This window comes from Furipterus horrens, unplaced genomic scaffold (assembly GCF_987537825.1).
Source record: "Furipterus horrens unplaced genomic scaffold, mFurHor1.1.pri manual_scaffold_2, whole genome shotgun sequence".
In the NCBI taxonomy this organism is placed as follows: domain Eukaryota; kingdom Metazoa; phylum Chordata; class Mammalia; order Chiroptera; family Furipteridae; genus Furipterus; species Furipterus horrens.
Genome location: NW_028327172.1, coordinates 57,035,233 through 57,049,558, shown reverse-complemented (window position 1 = coordinate 57,049,558; position 14,326 = coordinate 57,035,233). Strand labels below are relative to the sequence as shown.

Here is a 14,326-nt window from a genome sequence, read left to right as displayed (position 1 = left end):
TGTGATGGCACAGTGCTGCATGCTTTAGATGAATTATTTATAATTGAGAGTTAGATGGTGCTATTCTACTTATTAAGAAGCTGAGGTTCTAGAAGTTTAAATATTTGCTCAAGGCCACACATCTAAGTGGTTTATGTCTGCCATTAGAATGAACTCCATTTTTGTTTATAACAAAACACACCAAAACTGTCTTCCCCAAACAGGAGTTTTAGTTCTTTCATTCAGAAAAATAATCAATTGAAGCTTGCATCAGTGATTAATAACTCTCTTTATGCTTACAAATATCTTTACCCTAAAGTTTATTTTACTGGAACAATTAGTCTTAAGCTAGATTCTCTCTGCTATATTCTTTACCTTCTTCAACTTTCTGCCTTTCTATATCTCTCTGTTTTATGTGACTCTTGAAAACAGCTTATTGCTCTTTTATTTTCTCATTCCAGTCTGAAAACCTTCTTTGCACTATAGAACTTAGTTCAATTATGTTGAATTACTTACCAAAATATTATCTTGTACTGTTTGTTCCACTTTTTCTTATTTCTTACCCACCCCATTCTTTTCTTGACTACTTTTAAGTGTTGTTTCTGCTGTTAGTGTTCTGTAAGTAAATTATGGTGTTTCCTATGGTGACTTTATTTTTATTATGTTGCTTGGGATTTATTTGTCACCCTGAATTTGAACTCTTATTTCTTCAAATATGACATCTCCTACATACACTTTCTCCCTCTCTTTCCCTCCCTTTTGGATCTTTACTATAAAGAACTGCAGGAACTTCTCACTCTATCTACCATATCTCTCAGCCTTTCTTTCATATTTTCTATATCTTTGTCTCTCTGTGCTGCATTCTGGATAATTATTTCAGTTCTATCAACAATTCATTCATTCTCTCTATGGCTGTGTTAATCTGCTAAATTTATGATATTGTATCTTTCATTTCTAGAAGCTTCATTGGTTCTTTGTCAAAAGTGCTTTGAGAAATGTGAATGTCCCATGTGTCTTAATCATCATTTTAATGCTTTTGTTTCTTTAGACATATTAAATATCTGTTTTATAAGTTTTGAATATATGATTTCTGCTAACATGTGCTCATGGTGTTTTGTTTCCACGTTTTTAAAAAAATATGAGTTTATGTTCCTTGGTGCTTTATGTATAGGAATCCTTTGAAAATTAAAATGTATTCCCCCAAAGAGGATTTTCATCTTCATCTTCTGGGCAACAGGAAAACACCATAAATCTGAAATCACTTTAAATTAAATTTTAGTCTCTGGGTTTATTGGGCTACATAAATATTATGGATTCACTGTTCCAAACCAAGTGAGATTGAGCTTCTGGTTACTAAATATCAGGGGAGATTTTTTAAAACAATTTTTCACAGAGCCAAGGACAAAATAAGTCAATTATCCCCACTATCTCATTCTGCAGAGCAGACTATTTAGTCTCTACTTTATCTGGTGATAATGTTTCACTTAAGGAGTTTAGGCAACTGGCAGGGGTCTCTTATCTGCTCTCCAGGTGTCCTCAGAGTCCAGGACTTATCTCTGCAACCACAGGTGTGAACCATTAAAACCAGCCTTAACATTCAGGGGAATACTAGATATGCTGTTAAGAGCAAATATGTACTCAAACACGCACTTCCTTTACTCATCTAGGAAGGAACTTTCTTATACTTTATGACTCCAAGCAATTTCCTTCATGTCCTACCTAACATTTCAAACATGCATTAAAAATTATAAATGTGCGTTTGTTTTTGTTCTGTTTATTGGTTGCCAGATGAAAGGGGAATGAGTATCTAGATGAAAAAGGTCAAGGAATTAAGAACTACTTGGCAGTTACAAAATATTCATGGGAGGTAAAGTATAGCATAAAGAATATAGCCAATAATATTGTAATAACCATGTATGTATGCTGCCAGACAGACACTAGACTTATTGGGAGGATCACTTGGTAAGTTATATAAATGTCTAACCACTATGCTGTACCCCTGGGAGTAATATAATATCGAATGTCAAATATAATTAAATAATTTAAATTTTTAAAATTATTAATGTGTGTATAGGGGAACACTTAGATTTTCTATACCAGCAACATTATTATTGAGCACATAGTGTACTATATTATGTTGATTTTTCACTCTAAAACACACATACATATATTGTAGACGGACATCCAGTATTGTACTTAGATCCTATAAAAAATTTTAAAGAAACATGTTTTTTGCCTTTGTTTCTTGTGCTGGCTAATGTAGGCTTGATCTGCTAACATGAAACTTGAAACTTTTATTAATAGGCACTATTTCAAATAATATAAAAGAAAAGCTACCAAACTCTTCAAACTCTTGCAACACTAGGTAGTCAACTGGAAATATGAATTATAAACTGACCAAACCTAGTGAATTTTTAAGTGTAATATCTAGCCAAGTTTCACACTCTACTCCAACATTGGATACATTTAAACACAGCTGCAACCCTTATTAAAATAACTATCTCTGAAAGCTGGTAGAGGGCATATAGTATTCAGTTAAGCACACTTTAAGATCAAATTTAGATCTATACACATGTGCACTACAATCAGCCCTTCCAACAAGAGTGCTATTTTATAAATTGTATTTAATTTGAAATGTTGTTTATTTAGATGGTAATTAATCCTTTATTTTCTGTGACTTATTATGTGCCTTTAAGGCTCAAATATTTTATACTTTATTTTCCTCAGACAAGTCATTCCATATTTTTCCTAGTTCTTCTCCTTTTTTTTACATGGCAACTTACCCTCCTTCTGAAAGCAAGGTGTATAGCAAGTATTTATCTTCATTGCTGGCTAGTCTTAGCATGCACAAACTTTCAAACTTCTTTGCACTATATTTTGTTTTTGCTAGTTTTTCCCATTAGCATAGAGGGTTCAACTTAATTAAGAAACAGACCATGGCTTCTATTACACATCTTATATTCACAGACAAAAAGAGAGAAAGAGAAGAAGAAGAAACAGAAAAAGTAGAATGGAACAAATAAACAGCACAAAATGATGTTGTAGAATGTACCTTAATGTAAATAAACTAAAATTTTCAGTGTAAAGGAAAGGTGTGCTTTCAGATTTTCCTTTGTAATCAAACACAGGTGACTATGAAAAGAGAGACTTCTTTTTTCTACTCTCTTGTTTTCTGCTTAGGATGCCTAGTACTTCTCTCTTCCCTGGTGACAGATATGGTAAAATTTGACCTTCAAGGGAATAAAAAGCCCTTTGTTAGGCTTTGACTGATATGATGTGGTATGTCTTATTCAAAGTGTGGTTCTTGGATCAACAAAATCAATTTTACATGAGAAGATGCTAGAAAGTCAGAATTACAGGTCCAACATCAGACTTACTGAATCAGAGTCTGTGTTTTATTAAGATCTCCAAGGGAGTCATATGCACACTAAACTCTGAGAAACTGTGCTCTTGTGAATCTTTCCAGATAATGCCGCTACTGTCAACAATAAAATGAGATTTTCTCTCTATTTTTCTTTTGTATTCTGTGATATTATTTTTGTTGAGACTTTATAAAAAAGTAATGATTTAGTGATTTCAAGAGCTGGAGAATAATGTCTGCTAGCTGAATATGAATCTTCCCCCATATTGTATGACCAACAAAAACTGCAAATAAAATCACATATAATCTATGCATTACTAGGAGATAAAGACTACCTATTACAGAAAAATGATCACTAAATACCAACAGAAAAAAATAAAAGCTGTTAAAAGAATGTCCAAAATAAGACACAACTTAGACTAATTAGATGTAAGTAGATGTTTGGGTTGGGATCCTGAAAAGTTTCTGGAAAGGGAGGCAGACTCAGCTCGCCTTTTTTTATGCCTTCTGCTTTTCTTCTTTCTGCCCAGAATAAGGACATGATGGTGAAACTGAAGGTGTCATCTGGAGATCATGAGAGGTAAAGAAGAGACCTGCAGACCCTGCAGATGTAACATCCTGACACTGTACCAATACCAGTGCCATTTATTTAGATACCTTTTGTAACAGGAGAAAAATAAGCCTCTTCATTTTTAGCTACATTTGTTTTATGTACATGAGTGCTAATACACTTGATAAGCTTTTAACATGTACCTAGACACAGTAAGCATTTGATAAAATTTGATATTGTTATTAACAATAAAGTGTTGCAATTTACATCCATTTAATACTGATGTAAATGTACATTTTTGCAAAAATTACATGCCTTTATCTTTATCTGATTAGCTTTGACTTTTAAAAAGTTCTAATTTCTTTTGTGTGTGCATTAATTCAATCACAGACATTTTTTCATTGCTTTTAGCGAGAGAGGAAGGGAACAAGGAAGGGAGAAACATCAGTGCAACTGAAGTGGGAACTAAATTTCAAACAGGTTAAGTAATTTTCTCAAAACCACCCTTCTATTACGGAGAAAGACTATCATTAAATTTCTGGTACATTTGACTCTAAAGCTCATGTCCTTAATGATTACATATTAATCACTACGGTCAATTACATGTTATTTTGGTTAGAAATAACATAACTAGACCCCCCCAAAAAAAATCTGAGAAGGATACATTGTGTCAAGAAACTCCTAGAAAATTCTGCTTTGAAGGCTCGAAGGGTTCAAGACCATCCTCCACAACAATTCTTTCCTCCTCTTGGGAAAAGATGAACATACTTAACTATTCCACCAGATAAGACAGCATTCAGTTTTTTTAAACTATTCCATTCCCAGAAGATCATCAGTAAACACAACAAGAAAGAGGGGAGTTAAAAAATCTGAGGCAGTCTTAAAACTTTTCCTCTCCTTCACTAATGGTCCTCAAATGTTAGTATGCATCAGAATTCCCTGGAAGGCTTCTTAAAACAGAGTGCTGGACCCCAACCCTAGATTTTCTGACAGTCTGGGGTGAGTCTGAGAATCTGCATTTCTAAAAATACCCCATGTGACAGAGGTTTTTGACAGAGCAGGTAAGGAGGATAGGGAGGGAGCTGGTAGAGGTGGTGATTTTAAATATGGTGATCAAGATAAGCCTTTAATATTTGAGTTAAGACTTGGTGGGAGATAGGAGTGGGAGTCCACATTATTTGGACTTTAGGAACAACTTAAGAAAAGAAACTTCACCAGCAGAGGGCTAAGAAATCTCTGTAATTAATGTGTATGTGATTATGCAATCTCATGCATAAATAAAAGCAATATTGTTTGAGAAACCACGTTAATTGATACTTGTTTCTTGGAATTCTGAATCATTCAGTCAAGGTCTTACAAACAGAAGCCATTACTTAATTTAAGCTCTGCAGGGAGAAAAACTCTTTGGTGAGGAATAGGCATATTATCAAAATTATGTTATAGTGACCATTATAAATTGATAAATTTCATATAAGATTGGTTTTTAACTGCTATTTCAGTATGCACTTAAGCTATAGAATTCATAAACTGTTTCTGAAATTATGGTTTAACTCTGATAGCACCTATTCTTCTAGAGCTAAGAATATTGTTGAGGAGCTGTAAATCGCTTCATGCAAAATGGAGGCAGTTTCTATCCAAGAACATTCAAATGGGATTTTATGATTTTTAACAAAGGAAAAACTTTAGGCCACTTTTTCTCTCAAGTTATAAATGATCTCTGAATCAAAAACAAACAGACAAACAATAAAACCAAAAATCTAGAAACAACTGATGTCTGAGAAAATGTATGACAGCTGAAAATGCAGGCAAGAGAGAACCGGGAAAGTAAATAGTTCTCTAGGGCACTAGATGGAACAACACATGTGCTTAACTTATCTCCTAAAAGTGTTTCCTCAGCCCCCTGACCTTGCTACAAGGCCCATCTTGGCTTTATCCTTAAACCAGTTCTCATCTGAGTCCACAATGAGTTATTCCGTCACTTAGCACCGAGGCATCTTTATTGCATGCCCATTAGCCTTGCACTAAAAGAGTTTCTTCACTTATCATATGTTTGAGGCAGAGTCCTCACAATTTCAGCAGTGCCTCTGTTTTGAGGGGTTTTCTTTTCTTTTCTTTGATGGTTCAGCTTGCCTTTGCAATTCTTTTTTTTTTTTTTTAATTTAACAGTTGTTTATTTTCATAGCTGTAATCTAATAATTACATGACAAAGAAATACCCCAGAAGAACCAAATTATGGAGCAAAGAACAAAAATGTGTGAGAGAATTTCTGCATTCAGCGTATCTGGCAGAAAAACTAAAGTTAAAGTGCTATGTAGAACAAAATTGTCTTTAAAATATTAATTCCTTTCCTTAAAAAAAATTACTGAGTCTACCATGAAAACAGAAAAACATAAGGCCACAAGAAAATAAGAGTTATGTTTAGGCTATTACAGTGCAGGTTAACCTCAAGTGACACACATCCTGCTTCACTGCTGCTCGCACTCCGCTGGGTTTTGAGCCTTCTTTAAGTGATAGTCTAGATCATATTCCTCATTTTCTTCTTCCCCTTCCTCATCCACTTCTTAACCTTCTTCATCATAATCATCATCATCTTCTTCAATAGCTTCTCCAGTAAAGCACGACACTGATCTTGGGATTATACGCTCGCATAAACAGTGACCAGTTTCAAAGTTGGCAGCATGGAGAGCTTCAGTCAGCAGCACCATCCAGATCTACCCTCTGATGAACTTTGGGGGAGCAGGGCAAAAAAAATTTTTTTAGAAGAATCACTGCAAACACTTTTGGTCACAGAACAAACTGTCTCACATCCCTTGTGTTTCTGCTTCTTTTTAATTATTTTCAAAGTGACATGCTTCCTCTTTTTCCAATCTATCTGGGACCCTGTACAACCCATAAGTTCTGGTCCATCAAAAGAAAAGTGATCAGAATCATCTGGTTCTGACCTCATCTTATATTTCTTTGTCAACGCTTCATCTGTGAAATATTCATTGGGTTCAAAGTGAAACTCTAAAACAAAACTCATAGGCTGGCCAGCATCTGAGAACTCCACATTAATATCTTTAGAGTGATTCAGAATAGATTAATCTTGTTCCGAACATATCACTGAGCAAGTTAACATTCTTAGAAAAAAGTCAACCACACTTCAGGAATTCCCTTGGGGCCTTATTTTTCTTCATCCCTTTTCTCACCTTCAATATCTTCAACTCCTCCAAAATTTCATCTTCTTCATCTAGTTTGCATTCAAATTTTCTCCCATAGGTTCATAAATTAGATTAATGATCTTGAATAGCTTATCAAATAAAGGCTGATAGAGAACAGCATACTTTCTTTCAAGATCATGAACTTCCTCATAGAACTTGGGTTCTATCTGTGCACAGTGAACCTGAAGATTTTTGAGAGCACTCACTTGTCTTTTAACTACCAGAGGCAGTGTTTGTACCAGACCATCAAGTCGTTTTTGGAAGTCTGCAAGAATCTGACAGTTTTGTATCATCTGAACAGTCAGGCAACTGACAAATTTGGATTTTTGTTTTTTCATCAGTTTCTTCTTCTTTCACTTTCTCAACATCATCCAAATCTTGACCAAGGTCAAACTGTTCATTGTTGTCAAGGTCAAACTGTTCACTGTTGTCAATGTCTGCCATGTTGTAATAACTCCAGACATCGATGGCTAGCACGGGGAGCCAGGTGGCTGGTCTTAAACTTTCATTGAGAAGAAAAAAAAAGATAAGCTGGAGAATAGATGAAATCTGGAAAGGTCATCTGAGGCTTTGCAGTTTAAGTATATTGCCCAATATCACTGTTTGAAGCCTATTTTAAGCAACCCATTGGAAATGACATTGAGTTGAGACATTGCATTTATTGCCCAAACAATCAAGGTTATTCTTTGGTGCCAACCCAATCTAAACAGGAACAGCTCTGAATTTGTCTTAAATAATATTCCTCTCTCTAAACAGTTCTTTCATTAAGCATACAGACAACTGATCTTTATGAGAACCAAACTGAGATATGCAACATTTTATTCCTGTATTTTCACAATATTTTTATACACATTATGGTTAAGCTTTCCAAAGTGACTGAATCATGTTTTGCTGGCCTAACTGCAAAAACAGTTGCAAGTCATTTGTAAGTACAATTATGCCAAGCACCTTAAATCATTTTATATCTCCAAGCTGCGTTTACAAGGATAGGATTATTTATAGCCACCCTCTAGTCTAAATACATTTTACTCCTAAATTCTTCATAGATAATAACAATGACACCAACTAAGGAATCAACAACAAAACTTAAGTTTCCATTTCTTCCCTTTAGTTTATGAATCAATGTTTACTTGTATTAAGTATAATTTATTTTCTTCTTTTCACTCATCTGCCTCTTTCTGTCTTTCATGAATAGGCACACCTATGCATGCTCCAGGAATCTTTATGGCACATCTTCAGTTATGTTCTGATTAGAATGGAGTGTGCCCGGCTTTGGCAATGGGTCAGGTGTGAGTTCACTGATGTAAGAATGTGATTAATGACCATTAATATGTTGTATAACAGGGTTTCCCAGCACCATTGCAAGTAACATTTTTTAAAATGGTTTTCCCTTAAAACGTGCATGTGCACACAAACACACATTTCAAGTTCTTCGTGAATTTGTCACTTTTTAAATAAAGAATACCTTTTACCTTTTACCATGTGTCACCACCTATGAGGTTTCTCTTGATAACAAGATGCTTAAGATTATAGAGACACTATGTGGACTAGAGAACCCACTCCCAATCCTAATTACCGCAGTCCATTAACCAGACTACATTAACCAGTATAGAGTGAGTCTCACCGAAGGTCGGCTACCTTATGCTCAGTAAATATCACTCTATGATGCTACATAATATAGGGCAAATAAGTTGCTCTTTACCCATGTTTTAGCTCTTAAAACATCTCTCACTAATTAAGTCTATTTTCAATGAGTCAGTAAAACAACCAGAAAAGTGAGGGTAAAGGTCTCAATGTAAATAAGTATACTGTGTCATGAATAAAAGCAACAAGTAACAATGGTTTGATTAAATTTTCAGCTTTCCAGAAATTTTTGTGTCACAAAAGTTAAAATTCTTTGACTTTTAGTTATCTTCAGTAGTGAATAAGAGAGAATATTTGAGAGTGAATATAAATGAAAGAATAAAGGAGACTATTTAAAACAACAAATAATCTTAATTTTGTTTAAATTAGTTCTAGACATACACAAATCCCTGCCCACTTATATTTACTAATTGGCCCTTACCACAACTCTCTCTTCTCCTACCCAACAATTTTCACATGGGCATTGTACGTGCTCAGAGTTTTAACTCCTATGCCCTTTCCTGGATCAATTCAAGACTCCTTAAGCACAGCATAAACCCACCACCACGTTCCACTAACACGTCCTAAAATTCTACTGCCAAACCAGACATTAAATGGGCAATGGGAAGATGCAAATGCTTAACATTCTGTAACTTCAATAGGCAAATTATATTTAACTTGGGGTTTTTATAAAAATATAATTCAGACCCAGGAACCTTTAATTAACACACTTTCATTTGATAGTTTAGAAAACTAAACCTCATAAAAATGTTAAGTGGTCACCAAAGCAGTGTCTCACATTAGCATCTAGCAATAATTTAGAAATAGTGAATAAGTATACTTCCCTAAGCATTAATAAGGGCAAGTTCAACAAAGTTATGCTGATATAAACACTATCCTCCAAGATAGATCAATAATCTATTTCCCTAAGGTTTTGGAAGTAGGCAAATATTGTTAATTCTATATGCAATTTTAAATAGATAATAATAAAACTTTCAGTTATAATGGAGTGTTCCTATATGTTATGCTGAGTTCTAAATATTTTTTGTTTAATTTATTTAATCTTCAAAACATCACTGAGTGTAAGTATTATTAGCTCCCCCTTTCAGACCAGTGGAACTGAGAAGCAGACGATTAAGTTGTCCCAGGTCACAAAATCAGCTGGGGAGGCAATCTGCTTCAGAGTCCACACTCTTAACCATCATAATACGGTGTGTGTGGCATCAGTGGATGCTTTTTATTCTTTAAATCCACAGACACCAAAAGGAATATCTACCCCCAAGGATCAGACATTGACAAAAGATTGTCACATAGTGTCTCACTTAAATATCAGAATGGATCACATCACTATCAGAAAATTAACCTAAGAACACAAAGAACACATATAAGACTACATAGCTAAGAAAACCTAGGGAAATAGCTACAAACAGATTATCAGCTGAAAAATCACTGTGATTCCCCCTCTTTAAGCAAAGGTGTCAGGTAGACAATAGCCTACGAGGCAGAAAAGCTGGCATCACTGACTTCTGAAAATAGCAGCTGTAGGGGAAAAAAGGTACTGAGACATGCATCATTCACTTCAGGCACCTCCATCTTCCCAGTCAATAGGTACATGCAAGAGTAATGTATGCATGCCAGGCTGTCCAGGCACATGTGTGTCCCTGTGTGTGTTGTGAGGGCAATGGAAGATTATTGCTAGAGATTACATTGGAATTAATATCTAAAAAAATGAACAAATAATTTGGATTCTGTATTTATTTTTGTTTTGAGAGTTAAGTAAATATGATTTAAAAAAATTTTTAATCTTCACCTGAGGACATTTTTTTTAATTGCTTTTAGAGAGAGAAAGGGAGAGAAGAAGGAAGAGAAAAAAACACCAATAGAAGAGATAAGCATTGACTGGTTGCCTTCCATACATGCCCGGACCAGTGATCATACATGCCGGGAATGGGAATCAAACCTACAGCCTACGTATGTGACCTGACCGGGAATTAAACCTGCAACCTTTCAGTTACCAGACAACGCTCAAACCCACAGAGCCACACTGGCCAGGGCAAGAGAGTTAAGTAGATATTACTAAAGCTAACTATTAGGGGGGAAACTATACTAGAACTAGAAGTTCAGCAAATGCCTGAACAAATTGCCAAACCAATCAAAGAACAAATCATTTAGCATAGTAAATAGTTTTGATGAAAAATGTGTAAATCAAGCTTTAATTCTTTAATTTGGTGACCTTCCTTTTTTATTTAAGATATTAGTTCATTAATTCTTTAGCCTCTTACATACTAGCTAGTAAAGAGAATCAGACATTCATAGAGTAGTGGATGCTCCAAGCTTTCACAGGAAGGATCAAGGTACCAGCATCCAGCAGCCTTTAGAACAGACAAACAAATAAACAAACCCTTGGTAATTACTTATTCTCTGGAAAAATGAAAGTATATTCCTTCAACTAATAAGTATATTTGTGGCATGTAAGAGAGTAAAAATACGCCCCATTTAGAAAGGGTCAGGAGATATCACTTCTCATAAAGACAATAAAGACAAAAAGGTATACACAGAAATTGTTAAAATCTTATCTTGCATGGGTTATTGGAAAGCTGCAATGTGAATGAATTCTTTCATTTAAAGAATAGAAACAGGAAACCAGATGAGGGATCACCCCAAAGTATCTGTCCCTGTTGTTACAACATCAAGCAAAAGAAACACACATCTGTCCCTGTTGATACTGCATCGAGCGAAAAGAAATACACAACCAGACACTGATACAGACAGCTATGGTTTGTTTGCACTTTGCAACAGTTCCCAGCCATAGCTGGTTGCACTTGAAGCAAATTTTTTTTCTCTGACCCAGCTGTGCAGAGCCTGAGACATTATATTACAAGAGATTCCCAAATTAATTAGGTTAGGTTATCCTGGCTTTTTTCAGAAATCTTAAGAAAGATTTGACTTTATCCTCCTAAATCTCTCCCATTACTTACTTGCCCACCCCCTTTTCAATACCCAGTGAACTCCTATTGCTTACTTGGGATATTTTCTAGTCTGAACAAAGGGCAGAATCTCAGAGTCTTGATGAGATGAAGGAAGTAGTAGATCTCGAACTCGTTCTGTCAAAAGAAAAATAAAGCTGTAGAGAATTCATGAAAATAATTTTGAAATAGAATTATTTCCTATTCTTTTAAATTTCTTAACAATCTGACTGTGCATTCTTCATTAGAAATTTACCTACCACTTTCTATACTACTAAAATATACCTATTTCACTTTAATGACTAATATCTTTTTATGATTAGGAATTCACAACAACCACAAATGCAAAAATAGCAAGTATTTACTAGTATAGACTAATAAAGTCTTATAACTGAAAGATTAGAGGAAACACATATGACCAATAAATATACCAAGAAATGGACAATCTCATTAGTAACCTGGGAAATTCACACCAAACTCACACACCATTATACAGCATTCATACTGCATGGCAAGCAATTGACAGAAATTAATTTCACAAGACCAATGTAATTTTTCTATATTTTTTGTGGGAATGAAAGCAATTTGGAATTATCTTTGAAGTTTAACCCTACGAGCCAATATTTCCATTCCCAGATATATACTCTGAAGAAACCTTTACATATGTCTCAGGGAGCAAGTAAAAAAAAGTTCATAGCAGCATTGTTCATAACAACACATTGTAAAGAACTCAACTGCTCAACAACAGGAGGATGTAAAATTTGTGGTATATTCACACAATGAAATCTTAATTGAAATAAAACTAAATATTATAAATCGTTACAAAATATAAACATAGTGAATCATATTAGTATGATGTTGAGTAGAAAAAAATATCAACCAGATTACATATAGAAGAATACCATTTTATTGTTGAGTTAAAAATAAAGAAAGCTAAGCAAGGTACTGTCTAGGTATAACATATATATATATATATATAAAGAATGATATATACAATGCAGAATAATAGGTATCTTTTAGGAGGAATAAGGGGATTAAATAAAAAAACATAAATGTAGATGGAACTAATTGGTACTATTACACATGTATTATACAATTGTAGCATCATAAATGAGTGAATAAATGGTTACATTAGGATGAGGAACTGTCTAATGATAATATTAGCCCATGAACCAAGAATTTAATTAATAAAATTCTATCCTTATGCAGTTGGTTATGAAGGAAGGAGGGGAGGAGTAAGAAGAGAGGGAGGGAGAGAAAAAGGCACGAGGGAGGAAAGAAGAGAGGGAAGAAGTGAGATAAGGAGGGAGGGAGGGAAAAAGGAAATGGTAAAACAAAAGAAGGAAAAGCAGAGGCAAGAAGAATCCTCAGTTCTACCTTAGATATTGCTATACTGTACAGCTCTCTGCATTGCATGATCCATCACTCTAATATGGATCCCATATTTCTAGGACTAGGTACTCATTACCCCTATAGTCCACTCCTAATGGAAGGTTCCCCTGATCCCTGCTTTCTTTCCCTCTTCTTACAAATCTGAAATAGCTGGCCCTACTCTGTACATCTAGTATACTCTGTGCTTACATTCTCACAGAATTTATCACACTACATTTTTATTGTTATATGGTAAATATATTTTCTGGTAGATGGGTATAGTGTCACTAGAATATGGAACATTACCTGATGCATACATATGAAGGTGCTAGATAAGTATTAGCTGAGAGAATATTTCCAATTTCCAGTTTTGCTGAATACAGAAAACTGTTTGTCAAGGTTAATGACAATGCCTTTAGGAGACCCCAGATGCTATCAGCCACAGGAAGCAACAGGACCCATACTTCAGCTTTGATAAAGTCACACCATCAGGTGAGACAGCATAAAGCTGAAACTCCAGGCTTCAGTAAATCTGTCACTAACTGAAGGTGAGCAATTTCCACAAAATACAAAAAATCTACACTTGATGACATTCACCATTTCCCAGTTACTGAATAGTTAGATGTTAAACATTCATGAGCACTGAGGCTACAGAGTATGGCTGAGAAGCAGGATGTGGACTTTTATATTCAAATTTATTAAAACATATTGAATCAGATATTTAACTGATTTCTGTTCTTCTTTGTGTTTTCATCACTCTAACAGTTCTTACAATAATTTAGAGAAGAACTAAAAGGATCCAAACACAGGTGGTTGTATTCTGCAGTCCACATGAAAGAACAATTTATTCTCTTTTAAGTATACTTACTCTTTCATTTGAGTTCATATTTTTAAAAAATTAAGTTATATTATTGACTGATATGCTGCAATTTTTAATCAATAAACTTAAAGTGCATTTCAGTGAAATGCTTAATAATTCTTCTGATGATACAACTCATGGTTTTCAGTCTACTTTCCCATTTACGTAGCAAATCACCGAATGAGTTATTTGAAATATTTCTCCTTTTTCTTCCCAACACCTCCATTTATCCCTTTCTTAAAAAGTCTTGAAATATAAAGCCTAAGACCCAACAAAAACATGATGAACTTTACCCATAAGTAATAAACTGTTCAACCAAACTGCTATATTGAATATATTATATCCTTGGGTGCTAAAAATAAACATAAAGTATTACTGATTTAAATGCAAAGAAAAATCAGAACTCTTAATGCAAAC

General features: G+C 34.5%; 1 protein-coding gene and 1 pseudogene across 1 annotated transcript in view; both read right to left on the bottom strand.

The window, feature by feature from the left end:
* Nucleotides 1-14,326, bottom strand: part of NOX4 (NADPH oxidase 4) — a 166,667-nt gene that overhangs the window by 31,773 nt on the left and 120,568 nt on the right. The window contains exon 13 of the mRNA XM_090267800.1: nt 11,736-11,817. Within this exon, the coding sequence (XP_090123926.1) occupies nt 11,736-11,817 (82 nt within the window). The remainder of the gene's footprint in view (nt 1-11,735; nt 11,818-14,326) is intronic.
* Nucleotides 6,356-7,552, bottom strand: LOC150018616 (nucleosome assembly protein 1-like 1 pseudogene; annotated as a pseudogene).